This window comes from Hypanus sabinus, chromosome 1 (genome assembly GCF_030144855.1).
Source record: "Hypanus sabinus isolate sHypSab1 chromosome 1, sHypSab1.hap1, whole genome shotgun sequence".
Lineage (NCBI taxonomy): Eukaryota > Metazoa > Chordata > Chondrichthyes > Myliobatiformes > Dasyatidae > Hypanus > Hypanus sabinus.
The window spans coordinates 7497455-7518341 of record NC_082706.1 but is presented as its reverse complement, the minus strand read 5'-3'; the positions used below and the strand labels follow the sequence as shown (position 1 = coordinate 7518341).

At 46.4% G+C, this 20887-nt stretch overlaps 1 protein-coding gene across 4 annotated transcripts in view; it reads right to left on the bottom strand.

The window, feature by feature from the left end:
- Positions 1-20887, bottom strand: part of LOC132390980 (calsenilin-like) — a 77601-nt gene that overhangs the window by 31540 nt on the left and 25174 nt on the right. For 3 of the 4 annotated variants that reach the window (XM_059963563.1, XM_059963543.1, XM_059963553.1), the window contains exon 2: positions 8306-8434. In XM_059963563.1, coding sequence (XP_059819546.1) covers positions 8306-8416 — 111 coding nt within the window. In that variant the 5' untranslated portion in view covers positions 8417-8434. The remainder of the gene's footprint in view (positions 1-8305; positions 8435-20887) is intronic. The other variant, XM_059963570.1, reaches the window with a different exon arrangement.

The following is a 20887-nucleotide window of genomic DNA, read 5'->3' as shown; positions in this document are numbered from 1 at the left end:
TCGTACACCTCTGTCAAGCCACCTCTCATCCTCCGTCACTCCTCAGAACAAAGCCCAAGCTCACTCAACCTAATCTCCTCTGCACCCTCTCTAATCCATGCAGGGTTCTGCTAAATCTCCTCTGCACCCTCTCTAAAATTTACACATCCTTCCTATAATGAGACGACCAGAACTGAACAGAATATTCCAAATGTCAAGTCAAGTTTATTGTCATTTCGACCATAAACTGCTGGTACAGTACACAGTAAAAACAAAACAAAGTTCCTCCAGGACCCTGGTGCTACATGAAACAACACAAAGCTACACTAGACTGTGTGAGACAGCACAAGGTTACACTGGACTACATGAAACAACGTAAAAACTGCACCAGACTACAGACCTGCTCAGGACAACATAAAGTGCACAAAACAGTGCAGGACTGTACAATAATTAATAAACAAGACAATAGGCACAGTAGAGGACAAATTTCAATATAATAATAAATGATGTAGATATCAGTCTAGACTCTGGGTATTGAGGAGTCTGATGGCTTGGGGGAAGAAACTGTTGCACAGTCTGGTTGTGAGAGCCCGAAAGCTTCGTACTTTTTGCCGGATGGCAGGGAGGGAGAAGAGTTTGTGTGGGGTCCTTCACAATACTGTTATCCTTGCGGGTGCTGCACCCGCTGTGCTGTAAATGTCTGTAATGGCAGGAAGAGAGACCCCGATGAAATGTGGTCTAATCACAGTTCTATAGAGCTGCAACATTACCTCCTGGCTTTTGAACTTAATCTTATGACCAAAGAAAGCAAAAACAACAACCCATTATCATCATTATTTGCTGTGTCATATGACATGGGTGACATGGTCTTCCATCTGTTTTTATTGCATGTGGGGAAGATCCCTTTCACACTGTTGTTCCTATTCTTTTCTCTTTCTATGACCATGATTATCCTTGGCATTTTTTTTCTACAGAAGTGGTTTGCCGTTGACTTCTGGGCAGTGCTTTTACAAGACGGGTGACCCCAGCCATTATCAATACTCTTCAGAGATTGTTTGCCTGGTGTCAGTGGTCACGTAACCGGGACTTGTGATCTGCACCGGCTGCTCATACCACCATCCACCATCTGCTCCCATGGCTTCACATGACCCTGATCAAGGGGTGGGGGGGGATTTAGCAGGTGCTACACCTTGCCCGAGGGTGACCTGCAGGCTAGCGGAGGGAAGGGGCACCTTACACCTCCTTTGGTGGAGATGTATCTCCACCCCGCCACCCCCACAGCACACTACAGATGCCCCCCGCTTTACGAATATCTGCTTTACGCCACTTCGCTTTTACAAAAGACCTGCATTAGTAACCTGTTTTTGCATTACAGAGAGGTTTTTCACTTCTATGAAAATTTTTCCCATATAAATTAATGGTTCTTTGCTTTACGCCATTTCGACTTAAGAAAGATTTCATAGGAACGCTCTACCTTTGTAAAGGGGGTGGGGGGGGTCACCTGTATATCATTTCTTAACAAACCTACGAACTTAAGGGAACTTTGAGGGATCTCTGGACGTGGATCCCAAGATCCCACTGTTCCTCTTCATTGCAAAAAACTTTAATTAACTGCCTTCTCAACCTCCTGTAGACAGTCAGAAGCTGGAGGTCTATGCCCCCAATGGACCCGGTAATGTCCACCACTCTTCACAGCTTCTTGTGTTCCTTGTGTTTGCTGTTAGAATTGCTAGGCCACAATGCAACCAGTCAGGGTAGTTTCAACTGTTGAAGTTTGGTGACCCGCCAAATCTCCTTCATGCTGTGGTGAACTACATATGCCTGTCTGGACATGCCCCTGCTGACTGCTCCTGTGGCTCCTCCCACAGATCCCTGTATAAAGGTGATTGAGGCCTGAGCCCGGCCTCTCAGTCTCCAGGATGTAGTATGGTGGTCACTCACTGCTGGTTCCTTCTTCCAGTCAATAAAAGCCGATATCTCGCCTTTACGTCTCAGAGTGAGTTATTGATGGTGCATCACACGCTTCTAAGAAAGTAAAGATGTTGGCATGCCCTCATGAATGTGCTGGCCCCAGGACATCCCAGACATTAACACCCAGATACTGCCTCTGCTGGGACAGCTTGCTGCAGCTCATGTGCAGCCTTGGTGTGTTTAACTTGCAACAGAGAGGGCAGCAACCTAGTCCAAAGAAACAGCACTACAAATGAGTTAGCTGCAGAGTGTCCCTCTGGACTTCTATGCTCAGGAGCTGGACCTGAACCCACAAGATCCCAAGTGTGCCATTCCATAAAGCAACAGAGTAATCACCCCAGCCTCACGAAGACGGATAAGCTGATCAATATCAACACCCCATATTCTGCCTGGGGACCCTCCAACCTGATGGCATGAACATCAATTTCTCGAACTTCCAATAATTTCTACCCCCTCCCTTGTTCCATTTCCCTCTCAACCCTTTTCTTCCTCACCTCCCCCTGGGTCCTCTCCTCTTTCCCTTTCTCCCATGGTCCACTCTCCTCTCCTATCAGATTCCTCCTTCTTCAGCTCTTTACCTCTTCCACCTATCACCTCCCAGCTTCTCTTTCATCCACCTTTCTCCTCTACTGGTCTCACCTATCACCTGCCACCTTATACTTATTCCCCTTCTCATTCTGGCAAGTGCCCTCTTCCTTTCCTGTCCTGAAGCCAGAACCCCCTGGCTTATTGCTCAAGGTCCACAGAGGTAAAGTTGTGGCAAAAAACAAACAGGAGAAACTTCTTAAACAGAACAGATTCTGCAAATACTGGGAATCCAGAGGAACACACACAAAACGCTGGAGGAACTCAGCAGGTCAGGCAGCGTCTATGGAGGGGAATAAACCTGCCATCTTGTACTCTAACCTCCCCCCCCCCACCCTCCTCTCCACCTTCTTATTCTGGCTTCTTCCCCCTTCCTCTCCAAGTCCTGGTGAAAGGTTCTCAGTCCGAAACATCGACTGTTTATTTCACTCATTCCCTGACCTGCTGAGTTCCTCCAACACTTTCTGTGCGCCCCTCCATTACCACAGCGCTGTTTGTGGGATCTTGCTGTGTACAGATTGGCGGCCTGCCTTCAAACACTCTTCATTGGCTCACTGAGATGGGGGGGGGGGTCCACTGGAACATAATTCTTGATTTACCGAGTTTGTTATTTCAAATTCACCTCAAAACATGCAGTGACCTAACAAATAATCTGACCGCAATTCATCTGACATTTCCCCAGGATGAGGGGTGGGGTAGAACTGAAGGCACGGAGTTGAGGCTCACTGAAAACGATTATCGGTGACCATGACATAGCTTAACCCCTTTTGCAACAAGCACGGATCATCTTCTGTGTAGAAATGTAGCAATATCTTGAAGGATACCACTCATCCTGCTCCTGGATGATTTGGCCCACTCCCATTAGGGAATAGGCCGCGCTGTGTCCATACCAGGACCCCCAGACTCAGAGGTTCAAGCTACATTTACTATCAAAGTACGTTTGTAGGATACGACCTGAGATTCGTCTTCCCCACTGACAACAGCAAAACAACAAAAAGAAAACCGCGTTCAGACCACGTTCAAAGAACCATCAACGCCCACCCCTCAAGCGTGAGGAAAAAAAACGAATTGTGCAAATAGCAACAAAAAATATTAAACACAAAAATCAAACATGTCCAGGCATATTCAGTTCATCTCAGAGTCTGAAATCACCCAAAGCAGTGATTAAAAAAAAGGAGGGAGGGGGGCAGAGAGAGGGAGAGAGAGGGGGGAGAGAGGGAGAGAGAGGGAGAGAAAAAGTAAAGAGTTGAAGGAGGCGGAATCTGTTAGGAGAGCAGAGTGGACTGTGGGGGAAAGGGATTTTTTGCGAGTGACAAGGTGTGAAGAGTTATATTTCAATAGGACTGAATTAAAAGATGGGGGAGTCCTGAATCACTGACTGTTTATTCTCCTCCATAGAATTATTTACTCCTCTCCATAGTTTGTCGGTCCTTGTTATATATAGTTTTTTATAAATTCTATTGTATTTCTTAATGTATTTTGATAATAAATTTACTTTGACTTTGACTTAGACGCTGCCTGACTTGCTGAGTTCCTCCAGCATATTCTGTGTTGTTCTGGAAAAGCTTATTTTTATTGAGATACAGTGTGGAATAGGCCCATCTGACCCCCAATTTAGCCCTAGCCTAATCACAGGATAATTTACAATGACAAATTAGCCTTCCAACTGGTATGTCTTTGGACTGTGGGAGGAAACTAGAACACCAGGAACAAATCCACACATTCATAGGGAAAACATACAGTGTGGGAATTGAACCCAGGTCACTGGTAGCGTAATACACTGTGCTGACCACTGTGCTACCATGCCTGTAGAGAGAAGTTTGGGGCCAGAATTAATCAGGACTGTCTAAAGGAACCAGGAAAAGTGTTTGAGAGGGAATAATGTGCAGAGTTACAGGAAGAGAGAATAAGGTTGTTGAAACTGGCACGGATTCAATGGGCTGGGAACAATTATGCACCACAGGAATTCTCCCAACCTCCCCAGACAGCAAGGTCAGGAAATTTATTCGATATACCAGTCACCTTCAGTTACACAACACAGATTTAAAATGCTGTGATCATGTTGCAGCAGGCATTTCATACCATCTTATTATATTCAAACATTGCTTCTGTCGATTTACATATAGTGTGTGTATGAGTATTTTTATCCACTCTGTGTGTGTGTGTGTGTGTGTGTGTGTGTGTGTGTGTGTGTGTGTAGAGAGAGAGTGTGTGTGTAAATGTGTGTGTCTGTGTGTACTGTCAGTGTAGTTGTGTGGTACTGTCACAGCTAGTGTAGAAACATCAAGCCCTTTTACAGAAAGGGCTACAGAAAGTGATGGATATGGTCCAGTCCATCACAGGAAAAGCCCTCCCCACACTGAGCACATCGACAAGGAAGCAGCGTCCATCATCGAGAACCCCACCATCCTGCTCATGCTGCCATCAGGTAAAAAATACAGGAGCCTTAGGTCCCACGCACCAGGTTCAGGAACAGTTATTACCCCTCAACCATCAGGTCCCACACCACCAGGTTCAGGAACAGTTATTACCCCTCAACCATCAGGTCCCACACCACCAGGTTCAGAAACAGTTATTACCCCTCAACCATCAGGTCCCACACCACCAGGTTCAGGAACAGTTATTACCCCTCAACCATCAGGTCCCACACCGCCAGGTTCAGGAACAGTTATTACCCCTCAACCATCAGGTCCCACACCGCCAGGTTCAGGAACAGTTATTACCCCTCAACCATCAGGTCCCACACCACCAGGTTCAGAAACAGTTATTACCCCTCAACCATCAGGTCCCACACCATCAGGTTCAGGAACAGTTATTACCCCTCAACCATCAGGTCCCACACCATCAGGTTCAGGAACAGTTATTACCCCTCAACCATCAGCTCCCACACCACCAGGTTCAGGAACAGTTATTACCCCACAACCATCAGGTCCCACACCACCAGGTTCAGGAACAGTTATTACCCTCAACCATCAGGTCCCACACCACCAGGTTCAGGAACAGTTATTACCCCCTCAACCATCAGGTCCCACACCACCAGGTTCAGGGACAGTTATTACCCCTCAACCATCAGGTCCCACACCACCAGGTTCAGAAACAGTTATTACCCCTCGACCATCAGGTCCCACACCACCAGGTTCAGGAACAGTTATTACCCCTCAACCATCAGGCTTCTGAACCGGCGTGGATAACTTCACTCACGTCAACATTGAACTGATTCCACTACCTGCAGGCTCACTGTTAAGGACTCTACAACTCATGTTCTCGGTATTATTTATCTGTTATTTTTTGCATTTGCACAGTTTGTCTTTGTTTTGCAGATTGGTTGCTTGTCAGTCTTGTTGTGTGAAATTTTTCATTGATTCTATTGGATGTCTCTGTTCTACTGCGGATGCCCGCAAGAAAGTGAATCTCAGGCTCGAAGGGGGAAGAGGGTGAAAAGAGATCGAGATAAACTCCTCAAACAAGACTAAGTAAAATCTTCAGTGGAAGTGGATTAGTTAATAGAACCTGACTGAAACAAACCTACACAATTGCTCACTATTACCTTTCAAATTGATTGATTCTGGCACTTTAATATTTCCATTTTAGCTTCCTCCATCTGTATATGTAATGGAAACTGCCTGCGTGTGAGCCACACTGTAATTACAAACTCCGACCAGTGTGTTACTGTAGCTGTGTTGCCATGGGAGGGTCTAATCCAACCATGGTGGCTGACGTTGGGAATTCCCTCTGACAGGCTGCTGATTGAGGGGCAGAGAGCAAGAACTGGAAAATAATTTGCTAACAGCGGAGACAGTCTTAAATACAATGGGACAACACAGTGCACTGAAGCACAACCGATACTTGGCATGTTAACAAACCTGGCAGGTTCTGTAAGTGAACAGTAGACTAGAGATCTTACAGGAAACAATGCTCCAAGTCAATTTATTATCAAAATAATGTGCAAAAGTCTTAGGGACCTATGGGGCAGCATGTAGTGTAGTGGTTAGCGCAACCCTTTACCCAGTAACCCCTGGTTCAATACTAGCCACTGCCTGTAAGAAATTTGTTCGATCTCCCCGTGACCACGTGGGTTTCCTCCCACAGTCCCAAGACCTACCAGTTGGTAGGTTAATTGGTCATTGTAAATTGTCTTGTGATTAGGCTGGGTTCATACTGGGGTTTGCTGGGCAGCACAGCTCGAAGGGCCAGAAAGGCCTTACCGTGCTGTGTCTCAATAAATAAAGTAAATATAGCTCATACGCCTTGGAGTTTTGCACAGTGCTGTACTTGTCAGCGTGGAGCGGAGAGCAGGTTTGTATATCTGGCGAGAGAAAAGGATGTTGGGAATGGCGAGAATGGAGCACTATGAGAGGGGTGTGGGACAGGTGGCAGAGAAGGAATGCTAGGGGCTGGGGTGGGGTGGGGTAATTTGATTCCAAACAACTGGTTTATTGATCATTACAAAGTGTCTCTCTGGTGCTTCCTGCTCTCTCCCCTCTCCCTTTTCCTTTTCCAAACCATGATTCCTCTCTCCCTGCCCCCTTCCCACTCTCAGTCCACAATAGAGACTCATATCATAATCAGATTTATCATCTCTCACATATCTCATGAAATTTGTTTCAGTACAGGGCAATACATAAAATTACTGCAGTACTGTGCAAAAGTCTTAGCCATGTATACAGTATGTGTCTAAGATTTTTGCACAAAACTTTACAATATACTACCCTGAGGTTCATTTTCTTGCAGGAATTCACAGAAAGTACAAAGAAACACAATAGTATCAATGAAAACTCATACACAATAAGAACGACAAAGGATCAATTTGCAAGGGTGACTAAGTGTGCAAGTACAAATGTAAAGTAATAAATATCGAGAACTTGAGATGAAGAGTCCTTGAAAGTGAGTCCATAGGTTGTGAGAGCAGCTCAGTGTTGAACAATACTCAAAGTTCAGTGTAAGTCTGTTGCCAGAGTACACATATATCACCACACGCTATCCTGAGATTAATTTTCTTTTGGGCATTGACAGTAAAGACAAGAAACACGATAGATTAAATGAAGAAGTGCAGACGAGCAAAGACAAACAATCCATGTGCAGAAGGAGCCAAATTATGCAAATTCAGAAAATGAAAAAAACACTATAACAAATAAGAATTGAGATGGCAGATGCTTCAGACAAAAATAAAGGGAAACAGATCTTATTATGTTCAACGTAAGCTGGCCATATTGAACATCAAATTCTGCAGCACAGTACAAGTCCTTCAACCTAAGATGTGCCCATTGAGTATACGCTAGGATCAATTTAACTTTTCCCTCCCACATAGCCCCATTTCTCTATCACCCAGGTGCCTATCGACAGTAGGAATCTCTTAAATGTCCCTAATGTATCTACCTCTATCACCACCCCTAGCAGCACACTCTATGTACCCACCGCTCTCTGTGTAAAATAAACCTACCTCTGATAACACCTCCCCCATACTTTCCTTAAAATAATTCCCTTTCATAGTAGCCATTTTTCCCTGGGAGTAAGTCTCAGGCTGTCCACTATCTCTGCCTCATCAACTTGCACACCTCTAACAAGTCACCTCTCACCCTCCTTCACTCCTCACCTGGTCTTACCTTTCACCTGCCAGCTTTCACTCCTCCTCTCTCCCCACCTTCCTATTCTGGCTCCTTCCCCCCTCCTTTCCAGCCCTGATGAAGGGTCTCGGTCCAAAACTGATCTGGAACAGAGGAAAATCTCTCAAAAAGGGGCAACACAGTTAGATCCTTCACACAGAGCTTACGCACGTTCTTGAAGCCCCTGTACAGAGACTGGAGTTCTTTCCTGGAGAACTTGGTTCGTGCTTGTAGTTCTTCAAGACCCTCTGGTTGATGGCGCACCGTCGACAGCTCATCCTCGATGTCACTGTCGTCTGCAAAGAAAGACTAGAGTTGAGTCTGGTGTGACCTCTCGCTGCTCCAAGTCTCACATACGTAGCAGCCCTCTCCTCTCTGCCGAGAAGCCGCTCCGGTAAGCATTGAAAAGGTGTCAATTGATTGGAGAGAGAGGCCAAGTGTTCAGTCAATCAGATTATTTTAAAGAAAGGTAAGCTTTAATTGTCACGTGTATGTTGCAATGTACAGCGACATGCGACGTTTGCGTTAACGACCAACCAAGGGTGGGCTGCAAGGGTCTCCACGCTTCTGATGCCAACATCGCATACTCACATCTTACTACCTGTTCCTCTTGCAAATCTGGAGCACTCAGAGGAAACCCACCCAGTCACAGGGTTCAAAGTTCAAAGTACATTTATGATCAAAGTTCAGATACTATTTACGACCTTGAAATTCGTCTCCTTACCAGCAGAAACCCAATAGAGCCCATTTTTAAAAAAGACCGTCAAACACCTAACGTACAGACAATAAAACAAATTGTGTAACAGTTAAAAGTAAGCAAATAACATTCAGAAGCCAAGCCTTCACTGCAGCCGATCCTGTAGCCTGTTAGGTCGCAGGCCACAGCAGAGGTACAGGCGAACCTCGCGGAGCAGCCAGCCAACAGGGTGAACTCTGATTGCTGGAGCTAGCAAGTGTTACACTAACCACTACACCGCACTGCCACCCAGATTGTTGTCACAGGCACTGAGATACAATGGTTTTGCATGCCATCCACAGAAATCACTTCACTGCATCTGTACACTGAGGTTGTACAGAGGTAAACAGTAACAGAATACAGAACGTAGTGTTACAGTTACAGACAAAGTGACTGCAGCTAGGCAATAAAGTGCAAGGCCGTAGTGAGGTAAAATGTGAGGTCTATCTTATTGTAGTAGCGGACTATTGAATAGTCTCATTGAAATTCAAAGTTCATTTATTATCTGATTTGAGTGTTACATTGTCTGTTCTATTTATTATAATTACTATGATTGCACATTTACATGGAGATGTAACGTAAAGATTTTTACTCCTCGTGTATGTGAAGGATGTAAGAAATAAAGTCAATTCAATTCAATTATCAAAGTATATATAACATACGCAACCGTGAGATTCATCTCCTCACTGGCAGCCACAGAACAAAGAGACCAAATAGAACCCATTAAAAAAAGAAGGCCCATCGATCAAACAATGTGCAGAGGGAGAGAGAAAAAAACCCAAATCGTGCAAACAATAAAAGTAAGCAATTTGCATTTGGAATGAAAGTGAGTCCCCGGAGCAGATGGAGCAGGCCACAGCCATAGATGCAGAGCAGAGTAAATGTTGCAGATCAGTGAGTGGAAATCTTGCCTCCGGTCCTGACACTTTGCTTTTTCAATCTATCTCATAAGCTATCAGATCACCTGCACAATCGGGACCTGACTTTTTATTACCCTGATGTGAAATCTGTTGCTTGACAGCAAAAGTACAGTGCAAAGACATAAAATTATTATAAACTACAAGATAAATAAAGGAAACAATGAGGTGGCATTCACAGGTTCACAGATCATTCAGGAATCTGATGGTAGAAGGAAAGAGGCTGTTCCTGAATCGTTGAGTATCATTTAGTTACATATTTAGATTCAGAATCAGATTAATTTATTGTCATGTATACACCAAGGTGCAACAAAATTCCATGCTCATGTGAAGTTCCCAGAGTAATTGGTTTGTCAGGGCATACTCTGGAGTTATAGTATATAACAAATTTTAATTTCAACAGCAACCAGTCTTCTGATCTGAATGTGGATTGTAGATTGAATTTAAAATGCAGCTCAGAACAATGGTCTTCCTGGCGCTGCAGGCCAGGGTCGATTGCAAAACAGGAGATGCCCCATTGACCTGAGATGTCTGCGTATGCGTGAATGCAATAAACACCCATTGATGCATGCATGAAGGCAGCTCAGAGGCAGAGGTGGTTAATGGTCATTTTGGAAGTCTGGAGTGATGACATTAAGATCTAGGTGTTTGAAAATTATATATAACTCAAAGGGAGCATTATGAATGCATTGTGACAATAGAAATTCCCCTGCTGTTACCTTTGATCTTTAGCATATAAAAATGTGATGTAATGTTGGGTCAGGGCGCCTCTCTCCAGAGTGACTCAAAATGCTGTCAGCTTACGTGTGCCGAATAAGGACCTTTACCAGCTGTGTGTCTCTCACTGAGCGTCACAACAGGTGTACATGGTAATTGTTAATATGATAGTGACACTGAGCACAAAATGGAAAGGTGCTGCTGGATAAAGATGTAGGTTTAACACTACTATGCTTGCTTGTTTGGGCAGCAGGGTGACACTTGTGGGCCGCCCAGCACAATCCTCGCCGATTTGTTGTGAATGACGCTTTTCTCTGTATATGTTTTATTTATCATTCAGATACAGCACGGAATAGGCATCTTTGGCCCTACGAGTCCCACTTCCCAGCAACCCCACAATTTAATCCTAGCCTAATCACGGGACAATTTGCAATGAGCAATTAACCTACCAGCTAGTACGTCTTTGGACCGTGGGAAGAAACTGGAGCACTCGGAGGAAACCCATGTGGTCACGGGGAGAATGTACAAACTCCTTGCAGACAGTGGCAGTAACCAGACCCTATCCTGATCTTACAGATGGCGTGTTGCAAAGTGCCATGATGACCCCTACACCTCTGTGCCGGACACCGACAGATGTTGTGAAATGTGTGTAAGCTGACCTCTGACTCACTCTCTGGTCTGGACGGTCGGTGGGTGTGAGGCCAGTGCTTTGGTGCCAGTGTGTGAATCCCAAGCACAAGGCTGAAGATCTTCAACCCTGATGACAATTCAACTTTGATTCCTTCTGAGGTCCCAACAAGAATGCCAATTTAATTCAACCCACATGATGCTGAGAAATATCTGACAACACTAGTTACAAGACAGGGTGTGGGACCAGATAGCATCCAGCTGACTCCTGTGGGGCCAGACAGTGTCCTGACTGACTCCTGTGGGGCCAGACAGTGTCCTGACTGACTCCTGTGGGACCAGACAACGTCCTGACTGACTCCTGTGGGGCCAGACAATGTCCTGACTGACTCCTGTGGGGCCAGACAGTGTCCTGACTGACTCCTGTGGGACCAGACAGTGTCCTGACTGACTCCTGAGGGACCAGACAGTGTCCTGACTGACTCCTGTGGGACCAGACAGTATCCTGACTGACTCCTAAAGGAACCAGACAGTGTCCTGACTGACTCCTGGGGGACCAGACAGTGTCCTGACTGACTCCTGGGGGACCAGACAGTGTCCTGACTGACTCCTGTGGGACCAGACAGTATCCTGACTGACTCCTGTGGGACCAGACAACGTCCTGACTGACTCCTGTGGGGCCAGACAGTGCCCTGACTGACTCCTGGGGGACCAGACAGTGTACTGACTGACTCCTGTGGGACCAGACAGTATCCTGACTGACTCCTGTGGGACCAGACAACGTCCTGACTGACTCCTGTGGGGCCAGACAGTGTCCTGACTGACTCCTGGGGGACCAGACAGTGTCCTGACTGACTCCTGTGGGACCAGACAGTATCCTGACTGACTCCTGTGGGACCAGACAGTATCCTGACTGACTCCTGTGGGACCAGACAACGTCCTGACTGACTCCTGTGGGGCCAGACAGTGTCCTGACTGACTCCTGTGGGACCAGACTGTGTCCTGGTTGAGTACTGAAGGACCAGACAGCGTCCTGACTGACCCCTGTGGGACCAGACAGTGACCTGACTGACTCCTGAGGGACCAGACAGCGTCCTGACTGACTCCTGTGGGACCAGACAGCGTCCTGACTGACTCCTGTGGGGCCAGACAGTGTCCTGGCTGACTCCTGTGGGGCCAGACAGCGTCCTGACTGACTCCTGAGGGGCCAGACAGCATCCTGACTGACTCCTGTGGGACCAGACAGCGTCCTGACTGACTCCTGTGGGGCCAGACAGCGTCCTGACTGACTCCTGAGGGACCAGACAGTGTCCTGACTGACTCCTAAAGGAACCAGACAGTGTCCTGACTGACTCCTGTGGGACCAGACAGTATCCTGACTGACTCCTGTGGGACCAGACAACGTCCTGACTGACTCCTGTGGGACCAGACAGTATTCTGACTGACTCCTGTGGGACCAGACAACGTCCTGACTGACTCCTGTGGGGCCAGACAGTGTCCTGACTGACTCCTGGGGGACCAGACAGTGTCCTGACTGACTCCTGTGGGACCAGACAGTATCCTGACTGACTCCTGTGGGACCAGACAGTATCCTGACTGACTCCTGTGGGACCAGACAGCGTCCTGACTGACCCCTGTGGGACCAGACAGTGACCTGACTGACTCCTGAGGGACCAGACAGCGTCCTGACTGACTCCTGTGGGACCAGACAATGTCCTGACTGACTCCTGTGGGGCCAGACAGTGTCCTGGCTGACTCCTGTGGGGCCAGACAGCGTCCTGACTGACTCCTGAGGGGCCAGACAGCATCCTGACTGACTCCTGTGGGACCAGACAGCGTCCTGACTGACTCCTGTGGGGCCAGACAGCGTCCTGACTGACTCCTGAGGGACCAGACTGCATCCTGACTGACCCCTGTGGGACCAGACAATGTCCTGACTGACTCCTGTGGGGCCAGACAGTGTCCTGACTGACTCCTGTGGGACCAGACAGCGTCCTGACTGACTCCTGTGGGGCCAGACAGTGTCCTGGCTGAGTACCGAGGGACCAGACAGCATCCTGACTGACTCCTGTGGGACCAGACAGTGACCTAACTGGCTCCTGTGGGGCCAGACTGCGTCCTGACTGACTCCTGTGGGACCAAACAGTGTCCTGGCTGAGTACCGAGGGACCAGAGAGCATCCTGACTGACTCCTGTGGGACCTGACTGACTCCTGTGGGGCCAGACAGCGTCCTGACTGACTCCTGTGGGGCCAGACAGTGTCCTGGCTGAGTACTGAGGAACCAGATAGTGTCCTGGCTGACTCCTGTGGGGCCAGACAGTGTCCTGGCTGAGTACTGAGGGACCAGACAGCGTCCTGACTGACTCCTGTGGGGCCAGACAGCGTCCTGACTGACTCCTGAGGGACCAGACAGTGTCCTGACTGATTCCTGTGGGGCCAGACAGCGTCCTGACTGACTCCTGAGGACCTGCACACCAGCCAAGGAGCTTCATTTTAGTTACCACATTGGCATCGAAGCAGGAATGAGCTGTCAGCAGAATGTGGACGATTTTCTTAAATCATAGAACTATAAAGCACAGTGCAGGCCATTCAGACTGAGATATTGTGCCAACCTTTTAACCTACTCTCAGATCAATCTAACCTCTCCTTCCTATACAGCCACCCAATTTTCTATCATCCATGTGCCTATCTAAGAGTTTCTTAAATGCCCCTAATGTATTTGCCTCAACTACTCCTGGCAGGACATTCCACACACACACCACTCTCTGAGTAAAGAATATACCTCTAATATCCCCCCAGTACATTCCTCCAGTCACCTTATAATTGTGCCTTTGTGTATTAGCCACTTCTGCCCCAGGGAAATAAAATCTCTGGCTCTCCACTCTATCCATGTCTTTTATCATCTTATACACCTCTGTCCCATCACCACCATTACTTCTCTGCACCGAAGGGTTAGGAGCATAAGACCATAAGACACAGGAGTAGAACAAGGCCATTCTGTCCATCCAGTCCTCTCTGCCATTCCAACAAGGTTGATATATTATCCATCTCAATCCCATCCTCTTGCCTTCTTCCCTTAGCCTTTGACGCCCTGACTAATCAAGAGCTGAAGGTCCTGTTCTGTGCTCTATGACTCTATAAGCTGTCCCTAATGTGTATGGGAATGTAGGGACAATAGCAGTAGGATTAGTGTAAGTGGTTGAAGGCTGGAATGGACTCAATGGGCTGAAGGGCATGTTTCTATGCCAAATGGTTCTGTGATACTGTCCACTGGGTGGTGGGATGGGGATATGTCTCTACCAAAGGAGGTGTAAGGCGCTCCTTCCCTCCGCTAGCCTGCAGGTCACCCTCGGGCAAGGTGTAGCACCTGCTTAGCCCCCGATCAGGGTCACGTGAAGCTGTGGTGAGACTTTTCAAAGATACAGTGTAGATGAAATACCACGTGAAGCCATGGGAGCAGGTGGTGGATGGTCGTACGAGCAGCCGGTGCAGATCGCAAGTCCTGGTTATGTGACCACTGACACCAGGCAGACAATCTCTGGAGAGTACTGATAATGGCTGGGGTCACCCGTCTTGTAAAGACACTGCCCAGAAGAAGGGAATGATAAACCACTTCTGTAGAAAAATTTGCCAAGGACAATCATGGCCATGATTGCTCATGTCATACGACACAGCACATAGTGAACGAACCAACGAAAGATACTGTCAGCATTAAGACTTTTCAGGCATGCAGAGACTTCTTAAAGTTACAGTGAAGATGAAATACCACGTGAAGTGCTGGGAGCAGCTGGTGCAGGGGCTGGTCCCTAGTAACATTAAAAGTGAACTGTTTCTGATCAGTAAAGATAATCATCTCTGGATTGTTACCTGAGCCACGTGCAAATTGGCCCAGGGTTAATACGAGCAGAGAGTGAAATGCATGGATCAAGGATTAGTGGGGGAGAAAATGGTTTTCTATTCATGGGACTTTTGAAAGCGGGAATTGTTCCAATGGGACGGGCTCCACCTGAGCTATGCAGGGGGGACCAGGGTCCTGGTGAATCACATAACTAGGGTTGTGCATCGGGCTTTAAATGTTGGGGAGGGAGGGTCAACAAATTGGAAAAGCATGATAAGCAACATATACAAAATACGGGAGAAACTCAGCAAGTCAGGCAGCATCAATGGAAATTAATGCACAGCCAACGTTTTGGGCCGAGACACTTCTTCAGGACTGGAAAGGAATGTGATATAAGGAATATAAAAAAGGTGGGGGAGGAGAATGAGGATAGCTGGAAGATGATAGGTGGGAAAGGTAAAAAGCTGGAGAGAAAGGAATCTGATCGGAGAGGAGAGTGGACCATGGGAGAAAGGGAAGGAGGAGGGGACCCAGGGGGAGGTGATAGGCAGGTGAGAAGAGGTCAGAGGCCAGAGTGGGGAATAGAGGGTAAGGGAAAGGAGGGGCAAAATATTTCACAGAAGGGGAACAACATGAGAGGGTCTGGATGGATGAAGTAAAAGGGCAGGAGAGGTTACAGAAGCTTGAGATTAGAAAGAGGTAAGAATTTAACTTCAGGTAACATGGAGACAAAATTGAAAAGAAGGTGGTGAATTCAGAACTGAAGGTGTTATATTTGAATACACACAGCATACTATAAGGTAGATGATCTTGTAGCACAGTTAGAGATTACAGGTATGACATTGTGGGCATCATTGAGTCATGGTTGAAAGAAGATCACAACTGGAGCTAAGCCTCCAAGGATATGCCTTGTATCGAAAGGGCAGTCAGGTAGGCAGAGGGGCTGGTTTTATAACATCATAAGACCACAAGATATAGGGACAGAACATGGTCACTTGCCCCATCAAGTCTGCTCCATCATTTCATCATGTCTGATCCATCTCCCTCTCAGCCCCAATTTCCTGTCTTCTCCCCATATCCCTTCATGCCCTGGCTAATCAAGAACCTATCGACCTCTGCCTTAAATTTACCCGATAACTTGGTCTCCATAGCTGTCAGTGGCAATGAATTCCACAGATTTACCACTCCCTGGCTAAAGAAATTCCTCCTCATCTCCGTTCTAAAAGGACATTCCTTTATTCTGAGGCGGTGCCCTCTGGACCTAGACTCACCCACTGTAGGAAACATCCTCTCCATTGAGGCCTTTCAACATACAAAAGGTTTCAATGAGATCCCACCACCAATCTTTGGAATTCCAGTGAGTATAGTCCCAGAGCCATCAAGTGCTCCTCATATAAAAAGCCCCTAGTTGGCTTTGTTGGTAAAAATAAAAATCAGATCATTTGAAAGTGGTGACATAGAATTAGAAGGCGTAAAATCCCTGGGCTAGAGTTAAGAAGGTGCAAGGATAAAAAGACCCCAATAGGATTTATATACAGACCTCTGAACAGTAGCCAGGATTTGAGAGATAGAGAAAGAATGTAAAAAGGGAACGTTATGATGGTTGTTTGGGATTTCATTATCAAGTTCAAGTTCATTGTCATCTTGATATTTCATCTTTGTTTATTTTCATCTATGATTTCAAGTTGTATTGTACACGTATACAACCAATATGCAGGTAGGTTGGGAAAGTTAGGTTGGTGCTGGATCCCAGAAATGGAGTTTGTAAAATATCCACAAAATGGCTTTTTAAAGCAGCTTGCCATTGGGCCCACTAGGGAAAAGGCAATTCAGAACTAGGTATTGAGCATTTGAAACAGATTTGATTAGAAGCTTAAGGTAAAGGAACCCTGAGGAGGAAATGATCATACTATGATAGAATTCACATTTCAGTTTTATAGGGAGAAGCTAAAATTGGATATATCAGTATTACAGTGGAGTGAAAGGAACTATAGAGGTATGATAGTGAGTGAAGCCGCCAACATTTATTGGAATGGGACACTGGCAAGGATGACGGCAGAACAGCAGCTGCTGTAATTTCTGGGAATAATTCAGAAGATGCAGATTAGTTCATCCCAAAGAAGAAGGATGAGGCAACCATGGCTGACAAGGGAATGTAAAAGACAGCATAAAAGCAAAAAGAAGAGAGATGCATTACAGCAAAAATTAGTGGGAAGCTGGAGAATTGGGAGGGTTCTGAAAACTAATAATGCAACTAAAAGTACAATAAGGAGAGAAAAAGATTAAATGTGAAAGTTATTGAGCCAAAAATGTAAACAAGGATACCAAAAGTTTCTTCAGTTATATAAAGAGAAGCAAGAGTGGAAATTGGGCTGCTGGAAAATGACGCTGGAGAGGTAGTGAGTCTGCTAAGGACTTAGACAGATTAGGAAACGGGCAAAGAAGTGGCAGATGGAATGGGGTGTCAGGAAGTGGAATGGTCATGCAGTTAGGTTGAAAGAATAAAGGCACAGACTATTTTCTAAATGGGGAGCAAATCGAGAAACCGGAACTGCAAAGGGACATGGAGGCCCCAGTGCATGATTCTCTAAAGGTTAACTTGCCCGTTGACACAGTAGTGAGGAAGGCAAATGAAATGTTAGCACATCATTTCCAAAAAATAAAACGACAGAATCTACTCTGGAACTTACAAAGTTGACTCCCAAATTTCTGTTGATCCCATAAGACATAGGAGCAGAATTAGCCCATTTGGCCCATCGAGTCTGCCCTACCATTCCATCATGGCTGATTTATTATTCCCCCCCCCCCCCCCAATCCCATTCTGCTGCCTTCTCCCCATGACCTTTGATGCTCTGATTAATCAATAATCTGTTAAACTCCACTTTAAATATATCTAATGAATTGGCTTCCACAGCCACCTGTGATAATGAATTTCACAGATTCAACACCCTCTGGCTAGAGAAATTCCTCCACATCTCTGTTCCAAAAAGACATCCTTGTATTCTGAGGCTGTGCCCTCTGGTCCTGGACTCCCCCACTACAGGAAACATCTGCTCCACATCCACTTCAGGTAGGCTTTTCAATCCCCCCATTCTTCTAACCTCCAGTGAGAGCAGGTTCAGGGCAATCAAATGCTCCTCATATGTTAACCCTTTTGCTCCTGGGATCAGTCTTATGAACCTCCTCTGGACCTGTGTTTAACTAGCTAGAAATATGAAATAATTTAGCTTGCCAACAGAAGGTAAAGGAACAATTATGGTTTCAAGAGTGGAGTCTCCCTGAAGTCAAGGTTCTTCCCTCCATTACGTTAGCCCGCATTTTATCCAGGAAAGTGATAATGATGGTGTTTCTCATACATTTTTTCATCTTCTGCCGTGATGAGGCCACTGTCAGGTTTGAGGAGCAACACCTCATATTCCGTCTGTTTAGCCTTCAACCTGAAGGCATGAATATCAATTTCTCCAACTTCAGGTAATTTCTCCACCCTCCTCCTACTCTCTTTTTCCACTCCCCATTCTGGTTCCCCCACCCCTTGCCCCTTCATTTTCCTCATCTATCATCACCTCCTTTTGGTACCCCTCCTCCTTCTCTTTCTCCCATGGTCCACTCTCTACTCCAATCAGATTTCTTCTTCTTCAGCCCTTTATCTCTTCCACCTATCAACCCCCAGCTTCTTACTTCATCCCTCCCTCCCCAACTACTTGGTTTCACCTGACTCCGAGCTGCCAACACCTGCTTATTCTGGTCTCTTCCCCCTTTCTTTCCTGTCCCGGCAAAAGGTCTCAGCCTGAAATGTTGATAGTTTATTCATCCCTATAGATGCTGCCTGACCTGCTGAGTTCCTCCAACAGTTTGTGTGTGTGTTGCTCTGGATTTCCAGCATCTGCAGAACCTTGTGTTTATATTTTTTCCTCCTCCCTGCCTTCCTGCTCCTGCTGCATTGGTGCTGGTAATCCAATCCCTGCCTTGTTTTGACCTTGTGAGTTATGGACTTGCAATGGTTTCTAACTCCAGAACATAAAACTAATCGAAAGAAAAAGACGGGAGCGTGGGAGAACGCATACGTTTTGTGAGGCATGCTCACACGACAAGGTGGCATGCTGATGTCTGCCATTCACATACTTTTACACCTACCCCGTAATGAATTATGAACACAACAAAGAATGCTTAATTAAACAATATATTTACAGTACTAAGCAAAAGTCTTAGGCACACATATATATACAGAAGCCAGGATGCCCAAGACTTTTGCACAGAACTGAATTTGTCAGCATGGAGCAGAGAGGGCATTTGTGAATCTGGCAGGAACAAAGGATGTTGGGAATGGTGAGGTTGGAGCGCTGCAGAGGGGCATGGCACAGGTGGCAGAGAAGGTGTGCTGGGGTACAGGGTGGTGGGGGTGCAGACACACCCAGCCCTGAGACACCAGGCAAGGTCATTTGATTCCAAACAATTGGTTTATTGGTCACTACAGAACGTCTCTCTGGTGCCTCCTGCTCCCTCCCCTCTCCCTTCCCGTTTTGCCAACCATAATACCCCTCTCGCTGCCCCCTTCCCACTCTCAGTCCAGAATGGAGACATGTATCAGAATCAGGTTTATCATCACTCACATATGTCATGAAACTTGTTTTTCTTTGCAGCAGCAGTTCAGTGCAATATATAGAATTACTATGGTGCTGTGCAAAAATCTTCGGCATCCTAGCTATATATATGTGCCTATGACTTTTACACAGTACTGAACAATATCACTCAGATAGTATTGTAACATCAAATACACAACAGGACTCACCACGTGGCTTCTCTAGTGGATGAAGTGAAGAAGGACTGTGCACTAGCTGGAGCAGACCATTCACACATCGAGGTCACTGTGTCAGCCTCTGAACCACAACACCATGGAACCCACTCAGTACTGATCGGGTCACAGAATGATACAACGGGACAAAGGGGTGGGTGAAAATAGATTGCATTTTGGTGCGCTGTTGGGTCAGACAGGAGAAGGAAGATGGGATCAGTGGACAGTGCAGACAGCATGGTAATGTAACTGCTTGTGTGCTATTTTCATAGTAAGCAGGGTTCTATTCCTACCGGTGCATAAAACCATGACACAGGATCAGAATTAGGCTATTCAGCCCATTGAGTCTGCTCTGCCGTTCTGTCATGGCCGATTTATTATTCCTCTCAACCCCATTCTCCCGCTATCTCCCTGTAAACTTTTGTCATCGGACCAAACAAGAACCCATCAACCTCCACTTTTAATATTCCCAAAGCTGCAGCCTCTGCAGATTCAGTACCCTCTGGCCAACAAAGTTTCTCCTCATCTAGGACTGGTCCTCAGACTTGAAAGCATTGTTTAAATATTCACTGCACCACTGACACAAAAAATAGTTCAGTTGAGCTCCACACATTGAGAACATCAAACAGTACATTCGGCCCATAACGTTGTGCCTAAACAGCGAGAAACCAAATCAAAACACCCGAACACTAATCGCTCCTACCTGCACCATGTCCACGCCCCTCCATCTTCCTCACATCCGCGTGCCTATCCAAAAGTCTCTGTCCGCTCTCTCATAATTTTGTAAACCTCGTTCAGATGTCCCCTCTACTCCAGAGAAAACAACCCAAGTTTATGCAGCCTCTTGTGATAACACATACACTTACGCCATCTGATAAATTTCAATGGACAAAGAGTCTGGGCTATATATATTTAGTGTGGTTGTATTTTTTACTGATATTCTCTATGGGCTTGTTATCAAATACACTTGAGGAGTGGGCCTCCAGCCGTGGTATCGCTGTGGGAGGGGGGAACATCAGGGCTGTTGCACTCCACCGGGGGGGGGGGGGGGGGGGTATTGTGGTTGACACAATTTTTTGATCGGTATTTAGAGAGGTTGGATCTTTCTCTCTGATATTCTA